This window comes from Tamandua tetradactyla, chromosome 7 (assembly GCF_023851605.1).
Source record: "Tamandua tetradactyla isolate mTamTet1 chromosome 7, mTamTet1.pri, whole genome shotgun sequence".
Lineage (NCBI taxonomy): Eukaryota > Metazoa > Chordata > Mammalia > Pilosa > Myrmecophagidae > Tamandua > Tamandua tetradactyla.
This window is the reverse complement of record NC_135333.1, coordinates 45267357-45292519: the sequence shown is the minus strand read 5'-3', so window position 1 is coordinate 45292519 and position 25163 is coordinate 45267357. Positions and strand designations below refer to the sequence as shown.

At 39.8% G+C, this 25163-nt stretch overlaps 1 protein-coding gene, 1 non-coding gene and 1 pseudogene across 2 annotated transcripts in view; 2 read left to right on the top strand and 1 right to left on the bottom strand.

Annotated features, from left to right (window-relative positions):
- TTLL8 (tubulin tyrosine ligase like 8) overlaps nt 1-25163 on the top strand; it is a 92014-nt gene that overhangs the window by 35809 nt on the left and 31042 nt on the right. Inside the window, 1 exon segment of the mRNA XM_077168193.1 lies at nt 7512-7701. Within this exon segment, the coding sequence (XP_077024308.1) occupies nt 7512-7701 (190 nt within the window).
- Nucleotides 14695-14885, bottom strand: LOC143643071 (U2 spliceosomal RNA). The gene has a single exon (XR_013156112.1). It is a non-coding gene; the product is annotated as a U2 spliceosomal RNA (small nuclear RNA).
- Nucleotides 18054-24278, top strand: LOC143689619 (vasculin pseudogene; annotated as a pseudogene).

Sequence of the window (25163 nt, the reverse complement as noted above, 5' to 3'; positions counted from 1 at the left end):
TTCTGCATGTTAATATTTTGTCTTTTATCTCTTTTATCGCTTTCTCCTGGTTGCTTATCTCCTGACTTGGTTTATTGTTTTTACATTCAGGTGTGGCCATACTTCTCATCTCTTCTTTTATGGTTTGTGCTTTTGGATCTTTTTTTTTCTCATGATATTGTACGTTTTAATTTTTTTGCATTTTAAGTAAAATACAGTGATTGTAAAGCCTGTGTTTGTGTAGTAACTGTGATGGTGAGGTTCTGGTGTCAACGTGGCCAGGTGATGATGCTCAGCTGTCTGATCAGGCAAGCACTGGCCTGACCTAGCTGCAGGGACATTTCATGGCTGGTTAATAAACTGGAAGGATGGTGTATTAAATCATCAGGCAGCTAATTGCATCTGTGATTAATTACATCTGTGATCAACTAAAGCATGTTTCCCACAATGAGATAGTCTAATCAGTTGAGGGCTTTTAAGGAAGAAGAGAGTTTTTCACTGCTTCTTCAACCAGTGAGCCTCTCCTGTGGAGTTCATCCAGACCCTTCATCAGAGCAACCAGCTTCACAAACTGCCCTGTAGATTCTGGACTCTTCCATTCCCAAAGTTGCAGGAAACACCTTTATAAATCTCATATTTACAGAACTCTCCTGTCAGTTCTGTTTCTCTAAGAGAACCATAACATAGTAAGTTCCATAAACCGATTTAAAATTAAGGCGAACAAGGGAAAATCTATAGATATAGATATCAGCATTTCTTAAATTCTAAATACTAAACACTAAATTAAATACCATTTAGTTCCCTATCAAAATTAGATACATTCTCAGAATACCAAATTATTAGAAGCATCAACTTTGCCATAGTAATGCCTATGTTACTGGATGTTTTTCAAGTTTTTGTTTCTAAGAAAATTATAAAGATGCAAATGTTTTTACACATATGAAAATCTTATCTCTTATGATGTAACATTTAAAATCTATTTTATCTGATATTAATATAGCTACTTATACTTCCTTTTGGTTATGGTTTAACAGAACATCTATTTCCATCCTTTCACTTTCATTCTGTTTGTATTCTTGGGTCAAAATAAATCTCTTGGGAGCAGCATAGAGATAGAGCATGTTCTTTAATCTGTTTTGTTAGTCTTTGTCTTGGCAGGATAAAGAATTCTTGGTTGGAAGTGTTTCTCATTCAGAGTCTTAAATATGTCATACCACTGCCTTCTCACCTCCATGGTGCCTGTTGAGTAGTGTGAGCTCAGTCTTACATAGTTTACCTTGTATATAATAAACCTCTTTTCTCGCTGCTTTCTTGACTGTATTAGTTAGGGTTCTCTAGAGAAACAGAATGAACAGGAAATATTCATAAATACAAAATTTTTAAAAGTGTCTCACATAACCATGGGAATGTAGAGTCCAAAATCTGTAGGGCAGACTGTGAAGTTGATGATTCCGATGGAGGGTCTGAACGAACTCCACAGGAGAGGCTCGCCAGCCAAAGCAGGAAGAGAACCTGTCTCTTCTGAATCCTCCTTAGAAGGCTTCCAGTAATTAGATTAAGCATCACTCATTGCAGAAGACACTCTCCTTGGCTGATTACGAATGGAATCAGCTGTGGATGCAGCTGACGTGATCATGATTTAATTCTATTAAATGTCCTCATAGCAACAGATAGGCTGGCACTTGCCCAACCAGACAAACGGGTACCACCACTTGGCCAAGTTGACACATGAACCTGACCATGACATTGACTTTTTGCTTCTCTTCAAGATTTGCAATCCTGAGAAGTACACGTCTTGGAGTAAGTCTATTTTGATTTATTCGATTTGGAGACCATTGGACCTGTTTGGTTTGGGCATTTATGTTTTTTATAAAGGTTGGGAAGTTTTCCCCCATTGTGTCTTCAACTAGCCTTCCTATCCCTTTACTCTTCTCTTTTCCCTCTCAGATCCCAATAATTCTTATATTTGTATGCTTCATGTTGTCTGTCATTTCCCTGAGATCCAATTGCATTTTTTCCATGTTTTTTGCCATTTGTTCTTTTGAACATCCAAGTTCATTTGGCCTTTGTTCTGATTTGCTTATTCTTTCTTCTGTCTCTTGAAATCTGTTGTAAGTCTTTAATATGTTTTTAATATTTCATCTCTATGAAGTGTGATATTTTTCTATTCTTTCAAAATCTTCTTTACGGTCCTCTAGTAACCTCTTGGTATCGTTCGTATTATTAATGAACAACCTTAATTGTACTGAATTCTGAGTTCTCTTGGATAATTTAACTTGGTCATTTGGCCCTTCACATGCTTTATAACCTTCTTGTGGATGGGGCATTTTAATGTCTTAATAGGGTTATTTTGCAGATTTATTTCCCTCCTGCTTCTGAGACTTGGAATCAGGACTCCAGCCGGGCTGCCGACCACCCGCGCTGAAATCCACCAACCTCAGGACTGGAGGTGAACGACTCGCACCTCAATCGAGACACCTCCTGTGCAGCAGAGGGATCTAGTGGCTCCCAGACTCCCCCACTCCAGTCCCCACCCTTGGGGGCTACTGGGCGCCCCAGCTTCACACCCTGGGGGCTTCCGGCCTCGGGATGGGGCAGGCAGCACCGGCCCCCTAACAGGCCCCTCACAGGTGGGATATGCACCCTCCATGTGCCCTCCTGGGGCAGGGGGCACGGAGCCAGCCCTGCGCCCACCCCGACGAATGCTGTCCCAAGGCAAAGGGCTGTTGCGAGGCCCAACCCTACCCCATTTCCCTGCCTGGCCTCTCGGTATCACCCAGACCACCTGTGCATGCAGAGGCCCCTCTGTGGCCGCTCCACCGTCCTGTTGCTTTACTGTCATGTCTCTTGCTGCTGCACAGAGACCGCCACCCTGCCTCCTCCATGTCACTGCATTGCCCAGCCTTGGATCTTTTTTTAAAGACATTTTTAAGAATTTATCATTCATTCCAAAACAAAAATGCATTATTTCTGTGTAACATCAGCCTTTCATTTTTTAAGATAACCTTTGTATTATGGCACTAACATAATTGGACATTTAAGTCATTCAATTCTTACTATGGGTGGTATAGATGCCTGAATATAGATAAAAAGTATATGGTTCATTAAAGTATATATGAGTGAGAATAACTTTTCTAACTATCTTGTGGATGTAGCACTGGTGCAAAAGAGATCATTCATCATATGCTTAACACTTGACAGAGAAGGAAACATAAAAATAGAAGTCATTTACTAAACCTGATAGTACTTGCCGAAGCCCAAATTAATTAGCATTATGCTATCTTTAATTGGAGACTTTAAATATGCATTTAGGTAAGAACAAATGTAGCAGTGTAATGAGAAATCCAATGAATATTTTAATACTCTGATGTCTGGGAAAAAACATTAGTGGCCAGTGCAAGGCAACTTCCCCTCACTACCTAGAATCATGTCATGTAGTGTTCTGGGGCTGGCTGCAGGCCATCCTTGGCTTTCCCCTCCCATGGTGATGTCCTCTTCTTTCTTCTTCTGAGTTCCTGCTGAATTTCTTCTGGCACCCTTCCTTTTTCTTTTCTCTTGATGACTCCTCATTCAGTGGGCCACATCTTAGAAAAATAACATCTTCAAGAGGTCCTTGCAAGCAGAATCAGCTTGTGGACAAGATAATCATTCAAGAAAGACTGATGAAGTTCAGGGTTTCTCTCTCAGTTGGAAAGGCACATGGTGAACATGGCAAACATAGTCTGCTAGCCTCCGCTCCAGGTTTCTTGTTTCATGATGCTGTCCCGGGACCTCATCTCCAAAGGCATCTGGTTGTGTGGGCTTTCTTAGTTAAGGTTTTATCAGTGCCCAAATTCAAAGCATGTTACCCTACGATGTCTTCAGGTTTTTTTTTAAAACATTTTTTATAGTAAAAAATGAGTTATATACAAAACAAAGAAAGAAAAAAGCAACAATTTTCAAAGCACTCTCCTACATGTAGTTACAGGACACATCCCAGAGTTTGTCATGGGCTACCATCCGATCATAGAAGAAATAGTAATATAGTGATTCAGCAGCCATACTCATTTAAGTCCCATATTCTCTGGTACACCGCCTCCTTCTCCTTTAATCTTTCTCCCAATCTATAGGGATCGCTGGGCAATACCTGTTCTGACTTTTTCGTGTTGAGAAGAGGTGTCCACACTAAAGGATAGGGGGATGTGATTAATTGATAATCCTGGAGAAGCTGGTCCCTCTGAATTTCAGGACTTATCTGACCCAGGAACCCTCTGGGAATTATATGTTCCAGGAAGGCAGACTTAGTGCATGAAATCTTTATGGAGTCTCAGTTCAAGCCCGAGGTGTTCTTAAGAGTCCACAGGAGTGATACTGATTGGGGTTTAGCAAACCATGGCAACAGCACTGTGTGGCTGAAGCATGCACAAGAGTAGTCTCCAGAACAGCCTTTTTGTTCTCTTTTAGCCACTGATGCCTCATTTTATTGCACTCCTTTTCCCCCTCTTGGTTGGGAGGGAACATTTTTTAATGATCTCTCTCCCCCCCCTCCTCTGGTATGAGAAAGTGTGTGTGTGTGTGCGTGTGTGTGTGTGTGTGAGAGAGAGAGAGAGAAAGAGAGAGAGAGAGAGAGAGAGAGAGAGAGAGAGAGAGAGAGAGAGAGAGAGAGAGAGAGAGAGAGAGAGAGAGAGAGAGAGATTGAGAGGTTAATCGTTGTTCTCAAACCCCTTGATGGGTATTCCACTTTGTGCCTCTTATTTGAAATGACGCCTGAGAGTTGTTTCTAAGCTTTTTCTTTCTGGGCTTTTGCTTCCGTCAACTATGTTGCCACTACCATTATGTTAGCTTCATAATATATTTGCTACCAGGTAGGGTAAATTCCTATACCCCTCTTCCTTCCTTTTCAAAAGGGTTATGGCTACGCTCACATGTATAATCTGCCACATGAATTTTATAATCAGCTTGACTAAATCTGTGAAAAGCTGTGCTGGTTTGAAAGGATGTATGTCCCCTAGAAAAGCCATGTTTTAATCAAAATCCCATTTCATAAAGGCAGAATAATCCCTAGTCAATACTGTATGTTTGAAACTATAATTAGATCATCTCCCTGGAGATGTGATTTAGTCAAGAGTGGTTGTTAAACTGGATTAGGTGACGACATGTCTCCACCCATTTGGGTGGGTCTTGATAAGTTTCTGGAGTCCTATAAAAGAGGAAACATTTTGGAGAATGAGAGATTCAGAGAGAGCAGAAAAGAACGACATAGCCACGAGAAGCAGAGAGTCCATCAGCCAGCGCTTTGGGGATGAAGAAGGAAAATGCCTCCCAGGGAGTTTCATGAAACAGGAAGCCAGGAGAAGCTAGCAGATGACGCCGTGTTCACCATGTGCCCTTCCAGATAAGAGAGGAACTTTGGCCATGTTCTCCATGTGCCTTTCCACTTGAGAGAGAAACCCTGAACTTCATCGGCCTTCTTGAACCAAGGTATCTTTCCCTGGATGGATGCCTTTGATTGGACATTTCTATAGATGGGTTTTGATTGGGACATTTTCTCGGGCTTAGAACTGTAAACTAGCAGCTTATTAAATTCCCCTTTTTAAAAGCCATTCCGTTTCTGGTATATTGCATTCCAGCAGCTAGCAAACTAGAACAAAAGCCTTTGGGAATTTGTTTGGAATTGATTAAAATTATACATTAAATCAATTTAGAGATATTTCTGCTTTACAGTATTGAGATTTTTAGTACATACTTAATATTTTAATTTCCCCCAAACCCTTTATGTAGGAATCAGTACCACTTTGTTTAAATATATGAACATGAGGAAAATGTATTGGGGGACATACACCAAGTGTGTTAGTTTGCATGCTGCCAGATTACAGTATACCAGAACTGGAACAGCTTTTGAAAAGGGGAATTTAATAAGTTATGAGTTTGCAGTTTTAAGGACATGGAAGGGCCCAAACTAAGGCACCAACAAGAGGTTACCTCCACTCAAGGAAGGCCAATGGGTCACGAACAGCTCTGTCAGCTGGGGAGACACATGGCTGGCATCTGCTGGTCTGGATCTGTTGCTTTCAACCTCTGTTCCTGTGGGGGTTCCTCACTTTTCTCTGGGTTGGCTTTCAGCTCTTAGCTTCCTTTTTCTGTCTCCAGTTTCTGGCTTGCTTAACATCTCATAGTGATGTTTGCTGGGCTCCAAGCATCTTCAGACATATGTGTCTCTGTTCTCTAAGTGTGACATCTGTGTCAGCTCTACTCTGAAGTTTCTGTCAGCTCTGTCATTTCTGTCTTTTCTCCCAAATGTTCCCCCTATTGAAGATCTCTAGTAAACTAATGAAGACCCACCTGGAATGGGTGGAATCACATCTCCATCTAATCAAAAGTCACACCCAAGATTGGGTGTGTCACCTCTCTGTGGAGATAATCTAATGAAAAGTTTCTGACATGCAGTATCGAATCAGGATTAATAGAAATGGCTGCCTCCACAAGATTGAATCAGGATTAAAACATGGCTTTTCTGGACTACACAGTATTTTCAAACCGGCACACCAAGTCAAAGCACTGTTCATTTTCTCTACTTCTTTTGATTACAATTCCTTTCTAATCTCCAATTTTCTATGTTTTTGTGTTTCCCAGTTCATTTTGGCTGAGATTTATCTACTTTTGTTATCATATTTTTCTCCCACCACCCAACAGCTCTTGGATATGTTTTTAATTTGTATAGATTTGTTTCTGATTATATTGTTTAACCTTCCTATATTTATTATATTCCTTTTTGTTTTCTTCTGTGAAATATTAAATGAAATTGCTAAAGTATTTTTCCCTTATCTTTTTCAATAAGAGTGTTGTTAAAGGCTATGAATTTACCTCTGGGCACAGTGGAAGCTGCACCCCATGGATTTTGAGTGCATGCATCTCCTAAGCAGCCATTCCCCACTGTTACTGGCCTTACCTTTCCTTGGCTTCCAATACTTCCCAGCTGCTTAGATGGTTGGTGGTTCTCTGCCATTCTCTGTTCTCCTAACAGGGAGCTGGGTTGGTCTGAGCAGGAGGAGAGTTGTTTGATACTGCTTTCACTGATGGGAGGGGATTATCTGTCTCCTGAGATGCACCAGTGTCTTTGACTCACAGGTTCCAGAAGGAGGGCAGGATGCTGTGTGAGAGAGGTTGAGTGCGTAGGACCCAAAGCACACACATGTGCAAGTGCTCTGGAAAGTGCTGTAGAAACTCAGGGAGATAGTTCGTGGCAGTGGGCTCACATGCATTGGGCAGCTCAGGTGTGCTCACAAGCATATTTAGAATACTAAGTATGTGATAGAAAACTATACGTTTTGCAGAGAGTTCGTATGTAGCTGAGCATCTAGTTGTAGGAGGTGTGAGCTGGGAAGGGGGTTCCCACAGATGACAGCTTTGGGAGGAGAGAGGTTATCTGCCTAGACAAAGATGTGACATCCAGGTGGGCGTCCATAGGAGGCCTCATGAAACATTGGGACTGGGGTGGCCCCTGAGGCCAGTGCCTGAAGTGTGCCACTCCATGGTGTGTGCTTGGGTTTCAGATCCCGAGGAGGCTGAAGTGAAGATGCTCGTGGACCTTTCAGGGCAGCTCATCGACATGGCGTGCAAGGTGTGCCAGGCCTACCTGGGGCAGCTGGAACACGAGGATATCGATGTCCCCACAGAAACTGCCAAGGACCTCACTGAGGACGAGTGGAAAGACCTCACCCAGCAGTACTATTCCCTCATACAGTAAGACCTGGGGCCTCTGCAGACCCTGTGCGGTGGCTTTAGGACACACAGAGGGCAGGTGGTGTCCTAGCTACTATACTAATCACAAGGTTTTGGGGTGGGATTTGGGGAGTGTCTGGGAACACCTGCCAGGTGTCAGGGGTACACTGTCTTAGCTAGGGGCACCTACCTGGGCTTCTAGGGGCACCTGCTGGGGCATCTGGGAGTACCTGCCCACGTGTTTGGGGCAACTCCCGGGCTTCTGGGGGCACCTGCCTGGGCTTCTGGGCATGCCTGCCTGGGTGTCTAGGGCACCTCCTGGGCGTCTGGTGGCACCTCCCAGGTGTCTGGGGCAGGACATCTCCTGGATGTCTGGGACACCTCCTGGGTGTTTGGGGGAGCCTCCAGGACATCTGGGGGTTGCCTTCCTGGGCCTCTGGAACACTGAGCTCTTTGTTACCTGCCACCACAACCCTCTGTTAGCTGTCCCACAGCTAACAATGAATGATGTTTGATTTAATTGGCTGTGCTTAAATGAGAGAGCACAACCTAGCACAGCCCAAGCAGCTCAGCATAGCTCATCTCAGCACTCGCAGCTCAGCCCAGGCCTTACTTAGGAGATTCAGAAAGAAATCATCCTGGAGAAAGTTGTTGGAACCAGAGGCCTGGAGAGAAGGCCAATAGAGAGCACCTTGTACCTTCCCGTGTAAGAAAGAACCTCAGTTGAAAGTTAGCTGCCTTTTCTCTAAAGAACTATACATTAACTAAATAAATTCCCTTTTATTAAAAGCCAATCCGATTCTGGTGTGTTGCATTCCAGCAGCTAGCAAACTAGAACATTCATATAAGCCTAAAATCTTCCCTTTATCCCTTTTCAAATATACAATTCATTAAATATGCAATTCAGTGGTGTGTTTATATTCACAAAGCTTGCCTCTGTCACCATTAGCCACTGCCAAAACTTTCCCATTACCCCAAACAGAAATTCCGTACCAATTAAACCTCTCCTACCCCACTCGACCTGACCCTCGTAACCTGTATTCTAGTTTCTGACTCTATGAATTTGCATATTATACTTATTTATCATATAAGTGAGATCACATGTGTTTGTCCTTTTGTATGTGATTTATTTCACTCAACATGATGTCTTCAAGGTTCAAACATGTTGTCACCTGTATCAGGACTTCATTCCTTTCTATGGCCGAATAATATTCATTGTCAGTATATACCATATATTGTTTATGAATTCACCTGTCAATGGACTCTTGGGTTGCTTCCATCTTTTGGTGATTGTGAATAGTGCTGCTATGAGCATTAGTGTGAAAATATCTGAGTCCCTGCTTTCAGTTCTTTGGGGTATACACCTGGAAGTGGGTTTTCCAAATCAAGTGATAATTCCCTCCTCTTCAGTTTTTCGGAAGGGCTTAAGCAGTGTTAATTCTTCTGTGCATGTTTGGTAGTCATGAATCTGACTGGTCTTGGACTTTTCTCTGGCGGGAGGTTTTTGATTACTGATTCAATCTCTACCTGTCTGTTGAATTCATGTATTTCTTCTTGAACCAGTGCAGGTATTTTGTGGGCATCCACTTTATCTAGGTTATCTAATTTGTTGGCATACAGTCATTCATAGTATCCTCTTAAAATCTTTTTATTTCTATGTGGTCAGTAGTAATTTTCCTGCTTTCATTCCTGATTTTATTTATTTGCATCTTCTCTCTTTTTTTCTTTGTCAATCTAGCTAAAAGTCTGTCAATTTTATTGGTCTTTTCAAAGAACCAACTTTTAGTTTCATTGATTCTCCCTTGTGGCATAATTTTATTCTTGGCCTGGTAACTTAGTCTCCTTCTCTCCCTCCCTCACCATTTTGGCACGTCCGGTTCTTCTAGACCTCTGAATTACAAGCCTCGCCCGGCGACTAGTGATGATGCAGCCTTGTCTCTTTAACCCTATTGGCCTTCTCCTTATCCCTCCACGTGCCCAACATCCGCTGCTACAAGCACACTCAAAAACAACATCTCTATGGTGCCTACAGACGTCACAGTCACCCCTTCCGTCCTCCCTGTGTGATTGGCTACCCTCCCCTGGAGTCCACGCCCTAACTCCACCTCTCCTCAAATTGTATCTAGTCCGGGGCTCTCCAAGCCTCGAGGTCTTTAGCTACTGGCAGCCCTGGCATAAGCGTCTACCAACAATAAAGCTACCTCGCTTCATGCCTTAATTGGCTCGGCCTCCAGTTCTTTAGACCCGCAGCGAGGTCTCCTGCGCGCGCCCCTTGGACCCAGACCCCCGGCTCGAGCCCCTTTTCTGCGTGCGGCAGTGTCGTCTAGCAAGCAGTGAGAAGCTGAGGAGTAGAGGGTCCCCGATAGTTTAGCGGTTGGGCAAAACCGCACTCCCTATTGTATTTGTATTGTCTATTTCATTCTTCAGTGCTCTGATCTTGTTACTTCATTCCTTCTACTTTCTTTGTGTCTAGTTTGCTCTTATTTTTATAGTTCTTCAAGGTGTGAGTTTAGGTTTTTGATTGAACTCTTTCTTATTTTTTAGTGTAAGCTGTAGATTTCTCTGAGAGCACTACCTTCTCTGCTTTCCTTAAATTTTGACGTGTTTTCATTTCACTTGCCTCAAGGTATTTCCTGATTTCTTCTTTGACTCTGTGATTAAGAGTGTGTTGTTTGACTTTCATATATTTGTATATTTTCCAGTTTTCTCTATTAAATACTAACTTCATTCTACTGTGATTGGAGAAGATCCTTTGTAAAACTTCAATCTTTTAAAATTTATTGAGACTTGTTTCATGACCTTGCTTGTGGTCTAACCTGGAAAATGACCCATGTGCACTTGAGAGGAACATGTGTTCTCTTGTTTGGGGTGTACTGCTCTGTATGTCTGTTAGGTTTAGTTCCTTTATAAATATTGTTCAAGTTCTCTGTTTACTTGTTGATTGTTTTAGTTTCCTAGCTATGAAAACAAGTACCACACGCTGGGTTGGCTTAACAGGAACTTGTCTCATAGTCAGAATCTAGAATCTTAAGGGCTGGTATCGTCTGGCTGGCCACCAATATTCAGGGTTCTTTGGCAATGAACAAGGCAGCGTCTTCTCCTTTCTCTTCCATTTCCAGGTTACACTGACTTCTGGCTGCTCCCTCTGTGGCTTTTTTCTATATAAAAAATTTCATTCTTCTTATAAAGGATTCCAGTAATAAGATTAAGACGCATCCTGAGTCATTTGAGCCACAACTTAACTGAAGCAATGATATCATAAGGTCCTATTTACAGTGGGTTAACACCCATGGATTAAGGTTAAGAACATGTTTTGCTGGTGGTTATATAGCTCCAAACCACCACATCAGTAATCTGTATAGATGTTCTATCCATTGATGAAAATGGTGTATTGACGTCTCCAACTATTACTATAAATGTGTCTGTTTCTCCCTTCAGTTTTGACGATGTTTGTCTTACATATTTTGGAAATGTATTTAGGCACATAAAAGTTTATGATTGACATCTTAATATTAAGCCTTCCATTCCATGAACACAAGTTGTCTTTGCATTTGTTAGCTCCTCTTTAATTTCCTTCAACAATGTTTTGTTGTTTTCAGTGCACATGTCTTTCACCTCCTTGGTTAAGTTTGTTCCTAGGCATTTTATTCTTTTAGAATTGTTTTCTTGACTTCCTTTCCAAGTTGTTCATATTGGTGTTTAGGACCCTAGCTCACTTCAGCATGTTTCATTTATATTCTACAATGTTTCTGAAGTTTTTTTTTTATTATTAGTTCTAATAGCTTCTTATGTATTCTTTGGGATTTCCTACATATAGGATCATGTTATCAGAGAATAGGGGTGATTTTACACTTCTTTTCCAGTTTGGATGCCTTTTATTTCTTTCTCTTGCCTGTTTGCTCTACTTTCAGTAGAATATTGACTAGAAGTGGTTGACAATTAACAATTTTCTAAACAAAACTTTCTATACTTTTTGTTTAGAAACCATCTATAGGTCTCATTTTTATTCCTGTGAAGGTAATATCTTTTCCTCTATGTGCTTTAAGATTTTCTCTTTTCTTTGGTTTACAGCAGTTTGATTATGTTTCTAGGAGTTTTGTTTTGTTCTCTTTAATTTATCTTGCTTGGAGTTTGTGGGGCTTCTTTGGTCCATGGGTTGGAGATTTTCATAAATTTTGGAAAACTCTTGGCCAGTATTTGTTCATATATTCCTTCTTCCCTATTTTCTTTCTACTCTCCTTCTGGGGCTACAATTACATATATTTTAGATTGACTGTGTCCCACATGTCTCTTATACTGGTCTCCTCTTTGATTATTATCATGACAGCCCTTTTTATATACTTGTGTCCAATTCTAGACTATTTCTCTTATATACTTGTGTCCAATTCTAGACTGTTTCTCTTTCATTGACATCTCTATCCTTAACCCTAGTAATACTATGCAATTTTAATTACCATATATTTATGATTTAATCTAAAGTAGGAATAGCCTATCCTTTCTACTCATCTTTTTCAGAAATGTTCTATCTATTCTCAGATATGAAACCTTCTAGATGTATTTCTCTGGTGACTAAGGCAGTTATTTATTTAAAAATAAACCTTTCCATGTTTATTATATATATATATATATATATGCCCTTTTTAAAAGTTCATACTCAATACTAGTGGTCAATGAAAGGGAGTAGTAAGGGGTATGGCATGTATGAGTTTTTTCATTTTTCTTTCTTTTGCTGGAGAGATGCAAGTGTTCAAAAGAAATGATCACATACAACTATGTGATGATATTCTGAGCCATTGATTGTAAACATGTCAAGAATGTATGTCCATTCATTGTTTGTGATACGAATATTAATTTTAAAAAAGTTCCTATTCAAGTCTCTCATTCATTTTTCATTGTATTCCTTGTCTCTTTCACATTGATTTATATGTATTATATATGCATTATATATACATATATATTCTGGATATTAATCCACTGTCAGATATATGTTAACAAATATCTTTTCCAATTCTGTGGGGTTTTTTTTTCCATTTTCTTAATGATGTCTTTTGATACAATGAAAATCTTAAATCATAATGCAATCAAATTTATCTAAGTTTCTCCTCATAGTTGTCATTTCGGGGTCCTTTTCAGGAAATCCTCGCTTCTTCCAAGTTATGAAATTTTACTACTATGTTTTCATCTAAAATGTTCATAATTTTATCTTTCATACATTTTTATGCATAGTCCATCTGGAATTGATTTTGATATATAGGGTAAGATTGATACCAAAATACATTTTTCCATGTGACTATTGGGATGACTCATCATAACTTATTAAAGAGTCTTTCTTTCCCACCACATGGCTTTGTCACCTGTGTCACTGTGTCAGAGAAATCTGGGGACTATATGTGTTTAGGTTGATTTCTAGAGTCGTTCTTCCATTGGTTTGCTTGTCTATCCCCTTACTGGCACCACATCGTCTTAATTACTATAGGTTTATAACGGTCAGTCCTTCAGATTTGTTCTTCAAGATTGCTTTAGGTATTCTTGGCCAGGTGAATTTCCATACACATTTTAGAATCAGATGGTTAGTTTTTACCAGAAAAAAACTGTAAGATTTTTATTTTTTAATTGAGCAGGCACCGGGAATTGAACCCGGGTCTCCAGCATAGCAGGTGTGAATTCTGCCTGCTGAGCCACTGTGGCCTGCACTGTAGGATTTTTTTTTAACTTTTATTTATTGTATAATATAACATATATACAAAGACTGTAGGATTTTTATTGGAATTGTGTTGAATCAATAGATAAAAGAATTGGCATTTTACAATATTGAACATTTCATTTCATGAGCATGGTATATCATTGTTTCTTTGGGCATTCTTAATTTCTATCATAATGACTTTTTCCTCATGGTGAATTTTTAGTTCTCAATATAGAGATCTTGGACATCTTCCACTAGATTTGTGTCTATGTATTTGATACTAATGTAAATAGCGTTGCTTTATAAATTTTATTTTCTATTTATTGTTATAAAAATAAAATTGATTTTTTTAATATCTTGAGCTTATATTCAGACAACTTGCTAAATTGACTTCTTAATTCTAAGAAGTTATGTCTATGATAGTTTGGCCTTTCTATGAACAAAATCATGTTGTCAGTGAATTAAAACAGTATTATCCTTTTCTAACTTTAATACATTTTATTATTCTCCTTATCCTGCACTCTAATATTATCCAAAATATAATTGGTGATAACAGGCATCACTGTCCTTTTCCCAATCTCCATCACAGGATCTTTTGTATGTTCTAACTAGGGTCCTCCAGCCATTAAACATAGTACTACAATATGACCCAGCAGTCCCATTTTTAGGTATATGCCCTAAAAAATGGAAAGCAGGACTCAGACAGATGTTTGTACACCAGTGTCCATCACAGCATTTTCACAGTAGCCAAAAGGTGGAAGCAACCCAGGCATCCCAAACAGATTAATGGATAAACAAAATGTGGTCTTTACATACAATTGAATATTATTCAGCCATAAAAAGGAATGAAGTTCTGTTACCTGGGACAACATGGATGAATCTTGAAGACATAATGTTGAGTGGAATAAGTCTGATGCAAAGGGACAGATATTTTATGCCCCTACTTATTGAAATATCTAGAATATGTAAATTAATAGAGACAAAGTAAAGTACAAATTGACAGAGGTTGTGGGAAGAGGGAGTGGGTAGTTTATGCATAATGAGTTCAGGGTTTCTGTTTGGGTTGATGAAAAAGTTCTGGTAATGAGGTTGCACAATTGTGAATGTGATTTATCCCTCTGAAAGATATGCTTGGGAGTAGTTGAGTGAGGAAATATTATTTGGATATCCCCAATTTAAAAAAGAGAGACTAAAGAGATAATTACATTACACTTAATTTGCAATATGCTGGTTTGAGGCTGTTATGTACCCCAGAAAAGCCATGTTCTTTTTTCTAGTTCAGTCTTGTAGGGACAGACTTACAGTTTGGGTGGAATCTTTTTTTTTTTTTTTTTTGGTGCACCGTTCCTGGAAGTACTGCAATACCAGGCCGATGCGTGGAGTGGACGGAGCAAGCTCCCATTCCATCTCCCAACTCCAAAAATCCATCCAATATAGTGTCCTCGGATAGAGGACGTATCAGACATTAAACTGATAAGAACAGATACTACACTTGATCTTAGCCAAAAGGCCGAGAGGCGATGGGTGGAATCTTTTTGATTAAGTTGTTTCCATGGAGATGTGGACAGTTTTGGGTGGGACCTTTTGATTAGGTGGTTTCCATGGAGATTTGTCACTGTCCATTCAAGGTGGGTCTTAATCCGCTTACTGGAGTCTTTTAAGAGGTAACCACTTTGGAAAAAACTCAGACTCAACTTAGAGACATTTGGAGATGCAGAAAAGAAAACACCACCAGAGAAGCTGTCTGAAACTAGAAGCTAGGAGAGGAAGCTGTCAGACATCGCTTTGTGCCTTCTCATGTGACAGAGAAACCCTGAATGCCATCAGCTTTTCTTCAGAGTCAAGGTATCTGTTTCTAAATGACTTAGTTTGGACATTTTTTATGGCCTTAGAACTGTAAACTTGTAACTAAATAAATCCCTTTTATAAAAGCCAGCCATTTCTACTATATTGCTTTCTGGAAGCTCTAGCATACTAAAGCAGATTTTTATACCAGAGAAGTGGGGAGCTGCAGTTTGTTAATACCAAACATGTTGGAGCATCTTTTTAAATGGCTAAGGGGAAGATTCTGGAAGATTTATGAAGAGCTTGATAGAGAAGGTCTGAAATGCTTTGAACAGACTGTTGGTAGAAATGTGGACTCTAAAGATACTTGCAATGAGGCTTTAACAGAAATGATGAACATGTTGCAAACTGAAAAGAAGGCAATCCTTGTTTTAAAGTGGCAGAGAATTTGGCAACATTAAGTGCTGGTGTTGGAAGGAAGGCAGAATTTGAGAATGATGAATTTGGATATTTAGCAGTAGAGATTTCCAAACCAAATGTGGAAAATGCAGCCTGGCTTCTCCTTGCAGCTTATAGTAAAATGTGACAGGAAAGAGATAAGCTGAGAACTGAATTATTGGATGCAAAGAAACCAGAAATTGATGGTCTGGAAAATTCTGGGCTTCCAGAAAATTCTGAGGATTTAACCAAACATGGAGCCAGTCAGCCATTCCAGGACAAGCCAGGATTGGAGATGGAGTTATCCAGGAAGCATTTATGGAAGGTCCTATTATCTGATGGTTCTGATCTGTATATATTGCACGGAAAATTCACAAATTTATTGTGAGACCTGTATAAACAGAACCACTGCCAGTCTGTACTGAAAGGGACAAATTGAAGGAAAACTTACTTCAAAGGCAGAACCATGGAATCTAAGGTCGGAAGCCAAAAAATCTTGGGCCAGGAGAGCGGCCATCCCCTACCCCACCATGCACGTGGAAAGGGTGAGTTTGCCTTGGAGGCGAGGGTAGCTAGAAGAGTGTTTCCACCTTAGGCCTGTGGAGGGTGGAGCAAATGGCTTGGGAATGGGGGATGCCTCATTGCCATCCCATTGTTCTGAGGGAGTTGGAAGTATGCCCCAGAGATGGCAGAGAACCTGGGTGCTAACCTGATGCTTGGAGAGGGTGAAGCTGAGATAAAGGTGGACCCCCAAAGTTCTCCAAGGTTGCAGCCCTCACCATTTGGAGAGAGCAGGGCCGCTGCATAGAGAGGGTGGGACTGCTGCTCTCCAAGCCACAAGGGTGATATTTGACTTTGAAATCCAATTGAGGAGGATGGTGCTGGTACCATTTTAGGACTGAGGCTGATTGTGGAGGAGGGAAAAGTGATAAAAAGGAATTATTCAAAGTACTGCAAACCTCTTCCCGGGATCGTGAGTAGGGGCACCCCTAGGCCCAGTCACCTCTGGTGGGGCAGAAGCTGAGTGAATTTCTCAGATAGGAAGCGCATCTAGGTTTTGTTAAAGACCCTGGGTGGCTGAAGTGCCCATTTTGGAATTACAATGGTTTTGGACAATTTTGCCCGAGAAGTTTATTAAAATTGGCAAGGATCATCTCTGAAGTGAATCAAAAATAGTGAACAATTCAACAGCCTACTTAAAAAGATACTCAGGCATTTCTTCAGTATTTTGATTCAAATGGATTATATAACTGGTTAAAGTACTTCAGCTGGTAGAATTTTCCAACTCTGCTGCTCCCCTCTCCTGTTGTTGGTGTTCTTCACCCAATACTGTAAGATGAGTTTGATCTGTTTATTGAGTAATGTGCCGATTTGAAAGTATTATGTACCCCAGAAAAGCCATGTTTTAATCCTGATCCAATCTTGTGGAGGCAGCAGTTTCTTTTAATCCTGATTCTGTACTGTAGGTTGGAAACTTCTGATTAGATTATTTCCATGGAGATGTGACAAACCCAATTGTGGGTGTGACCTTTGATTAGATGGAGTTGTGACTCCACCCATTCCAGGTGGGCTTGATTAGATTACTAGAGACTTTAAAAGGGGAAGCATTTTGGAGAGAGTGCAGAAATGACAGAGCCCAACAGGAACTTCACAGCAGAGCTGACACCAATGCAGGTATGTGGAGAACAGAGACACAGATATTTGGAGATGACTGGAGCACAGTACACGTCACCATGAGATGTTAAGCAAGCCAGGACGTGTAGAGAGCCAAGGGAAGCTGAGAGATGAAAGCCAGCCCCAGAGAAGTAAAGTGAGGAACCCCATGGAGACAGAGGCTGAAAGCAGTGGAGCCCAGGAGCAAGGGACCAGCAGACAACAGCCACGTGACATCCAAGCTGACAAAGGTGTTCCTGACCCATCAGCCTTCCTTAAATGAAGGTTTCTTTCCCTGGATGCCTTAGTTTGCAATTTTTACAGGCTTAGAACTGTAAATTTGTAACATATTAAATTCCCCTTTTTAAAAGCCATTCCAGTTCTGGTATGTCACATTCTAGCAGCTTGCAAACTAACACAAATAGTTTCAGGAGTTTCAAATTACTGTTTAAATATTGCTAAAGGTTGATGGCAGTTTTTTTTTTTATGTTTACTAAAAGTTTTAGGAATTTTTTTATCTCAACCCTTTTCATGTCACAATGGGACAACTTTCCTAAATCAAAACATTGAGAGAGTACAGAGCTTTTTTTTTCCTTTTACCTTTTATTTACATGGAAATTTAAGGTGTTGCAGTTTCCCAGCAGCATAGTAGTATTGAGATAGCTACGTGTCTTCCTGTGTATGCTGAAGTTTAGGAATGCATTTCAGTTGTGAAATTTTATTCTTGTTTTTGCTTTTTTTTCTCATAAATTGGATATTTCATCTGGAGTGGATAAATACAACAGTGTCAAGTACATGGAATAATAAAGTCAAGCTTCAGAAAATTTATAAATCTTAAATTCAAGGAACTTGGCTAATTCTGGAGATGGCTGTATGAAAATTTTAAAACAGAAGTATGGATGGCTGACTTTAAATAACTCTGTGTCAAATAGTTTTAGGTTAAGCATCTTCAAAGAACTTGGATATTATTTCAGAGGATACAAAATTTAAAAACACCTGGAATTCATAAAAGATTACAGGGAAAGAACGAACACTTTTCCTATGCAGTCCTGTTGGAATTTGGACTTTCCCAGAGGTGTTGAGACTGGGCCTGAATGGCACAACATGATTTAGCTCCAGCCTGACTTTTTTTTCCTACTGCACCATCATCAACAAAGTTGTCTTTGAATTTTGAAAAGCATTATAAAAACTTTTCATGGATAGAAAATCAGTATGATGTGAATCCTTGACACTGCAACTCTTCAGATGGCTTTGATTCTGGTATTGGGTATCCTAATGGAGGCAACTTAGGAAGGAAAGAAAAAACTGGATGGTGTACACATGGAAGAAATGGTAATGGAAACATAAATCATAAAGGGGGATACTGTGGTGGAAGTTCTTGCTCTCGTAGTAATATTTTCCATTCTGGAAAAAGTGAAGGTCTACATGAAAACAGCATACCTGACAATGAAACTAGGAGAAAAGAAGACAAGCAACAACACAGAAAGTTTGGGGCTGAGCACTTTCCATTTTTAAATCCTGAATATGAGTGAGAACCAAGTCAGAATAAATCTTTAGCTGCAGATGTATAGGAATATCCTCCAGATCCTAAATCTAGAACTCCAAGAATGCTGTTCATTAAGAAAGGTAATACAGAAATACTTACACCTGTCTGGATTCCCAGTAGTAGGAAATCTTAAGTCACAGCAAGTTAAGAGTGGGATGGTGAGAGAGAGTGCCAAGATGGCGGCTTCGCGGGGTGTGGGATTTAGTTCGTCCTCCAGATCAGCTACTAAATAGCCAGGAACAGTACAGATCAACTCTTGGGGCCACATCAGTGACCGGACACACAACGTACCCCAGTTTGGACCAACTGGACCGGCTGCGAGCCGCCCCCCCAGAACCATGAGTTCCCCAAGCTGCGGCAGCTGGCGCCCCTCCCCCACAGGTTGCTTCCCAGAGGGGAAAGGAAAGGGACTTTACCAGCAGCAGAGGCTGAGCACAACTAAGCTTCAATTTTGGAATTAATTCACAAATTCTGACTACTAAAAATAGGCCCCCAGCTCAGCTGAACCTGGTTGAAGCAGAGGTTGCTGATTTTTGCCTTGGCGCAAGGGGGCAGGACTGATGGATAAAGAAAAAAGAAAAAAAGAAACAGAGGTGTTTTGGATCGGATAGCACATAATGCTTGAAAGGGTCTGGGCTCTGAAGGAAAGGAAGGGGCACATAAATCTGAAGGTACACGAGGCAATATACCAACTTATGCTCTTGATTGGCAAACCTGAGGAACGGGGTTCCTGTGCTGAGAAGGATTTTTCTCTTTCTCTTTTTTTGTGGCTGTGTTTCTACAAAGGCTGAACTGCTTTTGGATACAGTGGCAGGGCTTCTCAGGTTGCAACTGCCCCAGGCATAGGCAGAAACAACCTTGTTGGAGAACTTGTCTGGAGCCTGTGCCTTCCCCAGGGGATGGGTTGGGCACAGCTCAGGTGGAATCCCTCCCTCAAGTAATTCAGACCCCAGGGTTTGGAAATTTGAAGCAAATAAAGCCAGCATACAACATCTCCTCTGTCTCCACCACGCCCTCAGCAGGGACAGTCTGTGGAAGTTAAAGGTACCACATCACCTATGCTGGTGGGACCCAGAGGCAGACAAGCACTGCATACTGGGTAGGATAGGAAAAAAACAGAGTCAAGAGACTTCACAGGAAAGTCTTTCAACCTGCTGTGGGTATCACCCTCAGGGAAAACTGGCACAGGTGACTCTTTCCTCCTGACAGGAGGCCAGTTTGGTCTGGGAAAATCAGGCTCGGGTCTATAATACCTAAGTAGACCCTCCTAAGGGTGGGGGGGAAAGGCACCATACAGGCAGGGTGAGAAACAAGAAAACAAGAAGGGAAACATTCTGCTTTGGTAAACAAAACTAAGCTAGTGGTCCAGAATAAGGTGAACTGAATATCAAAGACTAGATAGACAACAAAGTCATCCAGCAAGAAAATCCTAGGTAAAAGAAGTAGAAACAATCTCCAGAATAAACTAATTAAGGTAATTAAATGCCTAGACGCCAGCAAAAATAACAAATCACACTAGGAAAAATGAAGATATGGCCCAGTCAAAGGAACAAACCAACAATTAAAATGAGAGATAGGAATTGAAACAGTTAATTCAGAATGTTCAAACACACATGAAAAACCTCATCAAAAATTAAATCAATGAATTGAGGGAGGATATAAAGAGGGCAAGGAATGAGCAAAAAGAAGAAATTGAAAATCTGAAAAAACAAATCACAGAATTTATGGGAATGAAAGGCACAGTAGAAGAGATGAAAAAAAACAATGGAAACCTACAATGTCAGATTTCAAGAGGCCGAAGATAGGATTAGTGAACTGGAGGATGGAACACCTGAAATATAGGGAAAAGAATGGAAAAATATGAGCAGGGACTCAGGGACTTGAATGACAACATGAAGCACACGAATATACATGTTGTGGGTGTCCCAGAAGGAGAAGAGAAGGGAAAAGGAGGAGAAAAACTAATGGAGGAAATTATCACCAAAAATTTCCCACCTCTTTTGAAAGACTTAAAAGTACAAATCCAAGAAGTGCAGAGTACCCCAAAGAGAATAGATCCAAATAGATGTACTCCAAGACATTTACTAATCAGAATGTCAGATGTCAAAGAAAAAGAAAGAATCTTGAAAGCAGCAAGAGAAAAGCAATCCATCACATACAAGGGAAACCCAATAAGACTATGTGTAGATTTCTCAGCAGAGACCATAGAGGTGAGAAGACAGTGGGGTGATATATTTAAATTACTAAAAGAGAAAAACTGCCAACCAAGAATTCTATATCCAGCAAAATTGTCCTTCAAAAATGAGGGAGAAATTAAAACATTTTCAGGCAAAAAATCACTGAGAGAATTTGTGACCAAAAGACCGGCTCTGCAAGAAATACTAAAGGGAGCACTAGAGACAGATAAGAAAAGACAGGAGAGAGAGAGGTGTGGAGAACAGTGTAGAAAAGAAGACTATCTGTAAAGGTAAAAAGAAGAAAAATTATATATGACATAAAATCCCAAAGGCAAAATGTTAGAAGAAAGTACTACATGTAAAGTAATAATACTAAATTATTACTTCAATATGAAGAAAACCAAGAATGTTGTGTTGGGCTGTGTTGAACATTATCTCTTTATAAATGAACGTTGTGGTAATGAGGACTTTGGTTGATCCAACACTGACTTTCTTCATCACTGCAGCGTTTCTCTGACTAATACTAAATGTTCCTGAAAATATAGAGCTGTGTTCCAGTAGCCATGTTTCTTGATGATGATTGTATAATGATAGAGCTTTCACAATGTGACTGTGTGATTGTGAAACCTTATGTCTGATGCTCCTTATATCTACCTTATCAACAGATGAATAAAACAAATGGAATAAAAGTAAATAATAGGGGGAACAAATGTTAAAATAAATTTAGATTGAAATGCTAGTGATGAAAAAACCAAACTAAAGAAAATAAAGTTGAAACTTCTTTTTCAGAAGTCTACATATGGGGTTAACAATTTTAATGCTTTCAAATCAACTGTCAAGAATTTTAGTTCACCAGCAAATTCAGTGTAAGTGTAACCGTTCAAATTCTTCTTCACCTGTTGGCAAACTTAATCAGCAGCCTCATCTAACCAAACTCACAGGATGTGCCCTTATAAGAAGAGTGACTTTTTGAAAGCACTGAAAATTTCAAAGGGACAGAGTAGAAGAGGAAGAAAAAGATGAAAGCCATGCTGGCTCAGAGAAGGATGACTTATTTAATTTTTTAACAGCAGTAATGCTCATCAAGAGAGGGATATAAACCAAAACTCTGATGAAAGTGAAGTTCCACAAGAGAGTGGTAATGCTTCAGTGATTTCCCAGCAGATCATTAGGTCTTCAGTCTTTCCACAAACTTTTGTTCTTTCAAGTTCACTTGCTGCAGAACACAGGTTGTTAAAGGAGATGGGCTGGCAGGAGGACAGTGAAAATGGTGACACCTGAGCTCCCTTAACAGAGGATGAAATGAGAGAATTCCAAGTTACTAGTGAACAGTTACAGAAGAATGGTCTGGGAAAAAAATGATATTTTGAGAAATGGCCTGATCTGTGATTCAAGTTTGGACCCTGGGAAAACAGCACTTTCAAACCCACTAGTGAGAATGATGATAAAGACAAGTAGCAGTGGTACATCAGATGAGGAGGCTGTGTGAAGGTTTTCCTAACATCCTCATATGTTTGGGGTGAATTGTAACATTGAAGAACTATGGTTTATGTAGTAAAAATTCCCCATTAGAAGATTTTTTTTGGAAGGGGAGAGCTTCAATATGAAGAAAACCAAGAATGTTGTGTTGGGCTGTGTTGAACATTATCTCTTTATAAATGAACGTTGTGGTAATGAGGACTTTGGTTGATCCAACACTGACTTTCTTCATCACTGCAGCGTTTCTCTGACTAGCAATGAGACAATGTAACAAATGAGATTTTCTCATTTAATAATAAAAAATTGTGTAATGTTTTACAAAAAAAAAAAAAAGAAATCTAATGGAGTTTGCCATGTAGGTTTTCGAAATTATTTGGTCACATAAATTATGTGAGTCGTTTTCCTTTCAATTTCTCCCTATGGCAATGGGAGTATCTATCCCATGACTGTCCTTGCTTTATATATTGGCACCAGAAAACTTGTTCTGGGTTTCACAGGTCAACAAGCAGAGGAGAATTTTTCCTTAGGACTGACCATTCCTGTAACTGAATTTGATGAGATTTTGTACTGTTTCTGACTTTGTATTGTATCTGTATCATCACTGATATGGTTTAAAGCTTTTGTGATATTGTGATGAAATGAATGTACTTTTTAAGTGGAAAGAATATGTCTTTTAGGGGTCCGGAGGGTGGAATGTGCTGGTTTGAGGTTGTTGTGTACCCCAGAAAAGCCATGTTCTTTTTCCTAGTCCAATCTTGTGGGGTCAGACTTATTGCTTGGGTGGGATATTTTTTATTAAGTTGTTTCCATGGATATGTGATCCACCCAGTTGTGGGTGGGACCTTTTGGTTAGGTGGTTTCCATGGAGATGTGTCTCCGCCCATTCAAGGTGGTGTGCCAATTTGAAACTAATCCAATCTTGTGGAAGCAACCATTTCTCTTAATCCCTATTCAGTAATGTAGGTTGGAAACTTGATTAGGTTATCTCCATAGAGATATGACTCATTCAATTGTGGGTATGAACTTTTGAATAGAGGGAGATGTGACTCCACTCATTCCAGATGGGTCTTAAAGATTACTTTATTGGAATCCTTTAAAAGAGGAAGCACTTTGGAAAAGACTTGATTCTGAGAGAGCACAGAATGATAACAGAATGAGAAGAGCCACAAAGCAGAGAGCCCATGCTGCCAGAGACCTTTGGAGATGAAGAAGGAAAAGTTCCCAGGGGAGCTTCATGAAATAAGAAGCCTGGAGAGGAAGCTGGCAGACATCGCCATGTTTGCCTTTCCAGTTGAGAGAGAAACCCTGAACATCGTTGTCTTTCTTGAGTGAAGGTAACCTTTTGTCAGTGACTTAATTTGGACATTTTTAGACTTACTTTAATTGGGATATTTTCTCAACCTTATAAGTATAAACCAGGAATTTATTAAATTCCTCTTTTTAAAAGCCATTCTGTTTCTGTTATATTGCATTCTGTCAACTGAATGCAATAAACTAGAACAGTGGGTCTTAATATGCTTACTGGAGTCCTTTAAGAGGGAGTCACTTTGGAAAAAGCTCGGAGCCAACATAGAGACTTTGGAAATACAGAAAGAAGATGCCCCAGGGAAGCCATTTGAAACTAGATGTCAGGAGAGAAAGCCAGCATATGTCACCATGTGCCTTCCCGTGTGATAGAGAAACCCTGAATGTCTTTGGCCTTTTCTTTAGAGTCAAGGTATCTTTTTCTGAATGACTTAGTTTGGACATTTTTATGGCCTTAGAACTGTAAACCTGTAACTTAATAAATCCCCTTTATAAAATCCAACACGTTTTTGGTATATTCCATTCTGTCAGCTCTAGCAAACTAAAACAACTGGATCTAACAATTGAGGAGAAAACCTCCAAATGAACATTTTTGGAACATATGAAAAAATTAGAATATAGACTGTAAGCTTTATAGCAATGTTAAATTTCTTGAACTTGATAACTACTTAAGGTAGTTATCTAAATGAACATCCTTGTTCTTCGAGGAAATATGCATGAAATAATTACATGTTTAAGGAACATGATGTATACATTCTACTCTCAAATGTTTACAAAATTGATGATAGATGGACAGATTAGATTGACTGATAGCTCAGTAGAATGATATGGCAGATGTGGTAAAATGTTGAAAGTTGGTGGATCTGGGTATCTGCATGGGGCATATTTTGGAGTCCTCAGTATAGGTTTTATATTATTTTTTCAATTGCCCTGTTTGAAATTATCTCAAAAGAAAACTTTTTTTTAAGTTTCTATTTCATCCATCATTTCAAATGAGAAGCTGGTCATTAATTGTACTCTTCTCCCCTGTATGCAATGATTTATTTTCTTTCACTACTTTCAAGATTATCTGTTTGTGTTTGGTGTTAACAGTTTTACTATGGTGTGCTTAGGTATAGATTTCTTTTATTTTTCCCGTGTGGTATTAGTTGAGCACCTCTGATGTTGTAGACTGATGTTTTGCCAAATTTTGAGAGTTTTTGAACATTATTTTTTCAAATACTTTTTCTGCTCCCTTCTCTCTCCTTTCCCACATTAAACATATGTTGTTTCACTTGATTTTGTCCTACAAGTCTCTGAGACTGTTCATTTTTGTCCAATCTTTTTTCTTTGTGTTCTTCAGGTAGGGCAGTTTCTGTTGATCTGTCTTGAAGTTTATTGATTATTTTGCTATCTTGAGTCTACTACTGATTATTTT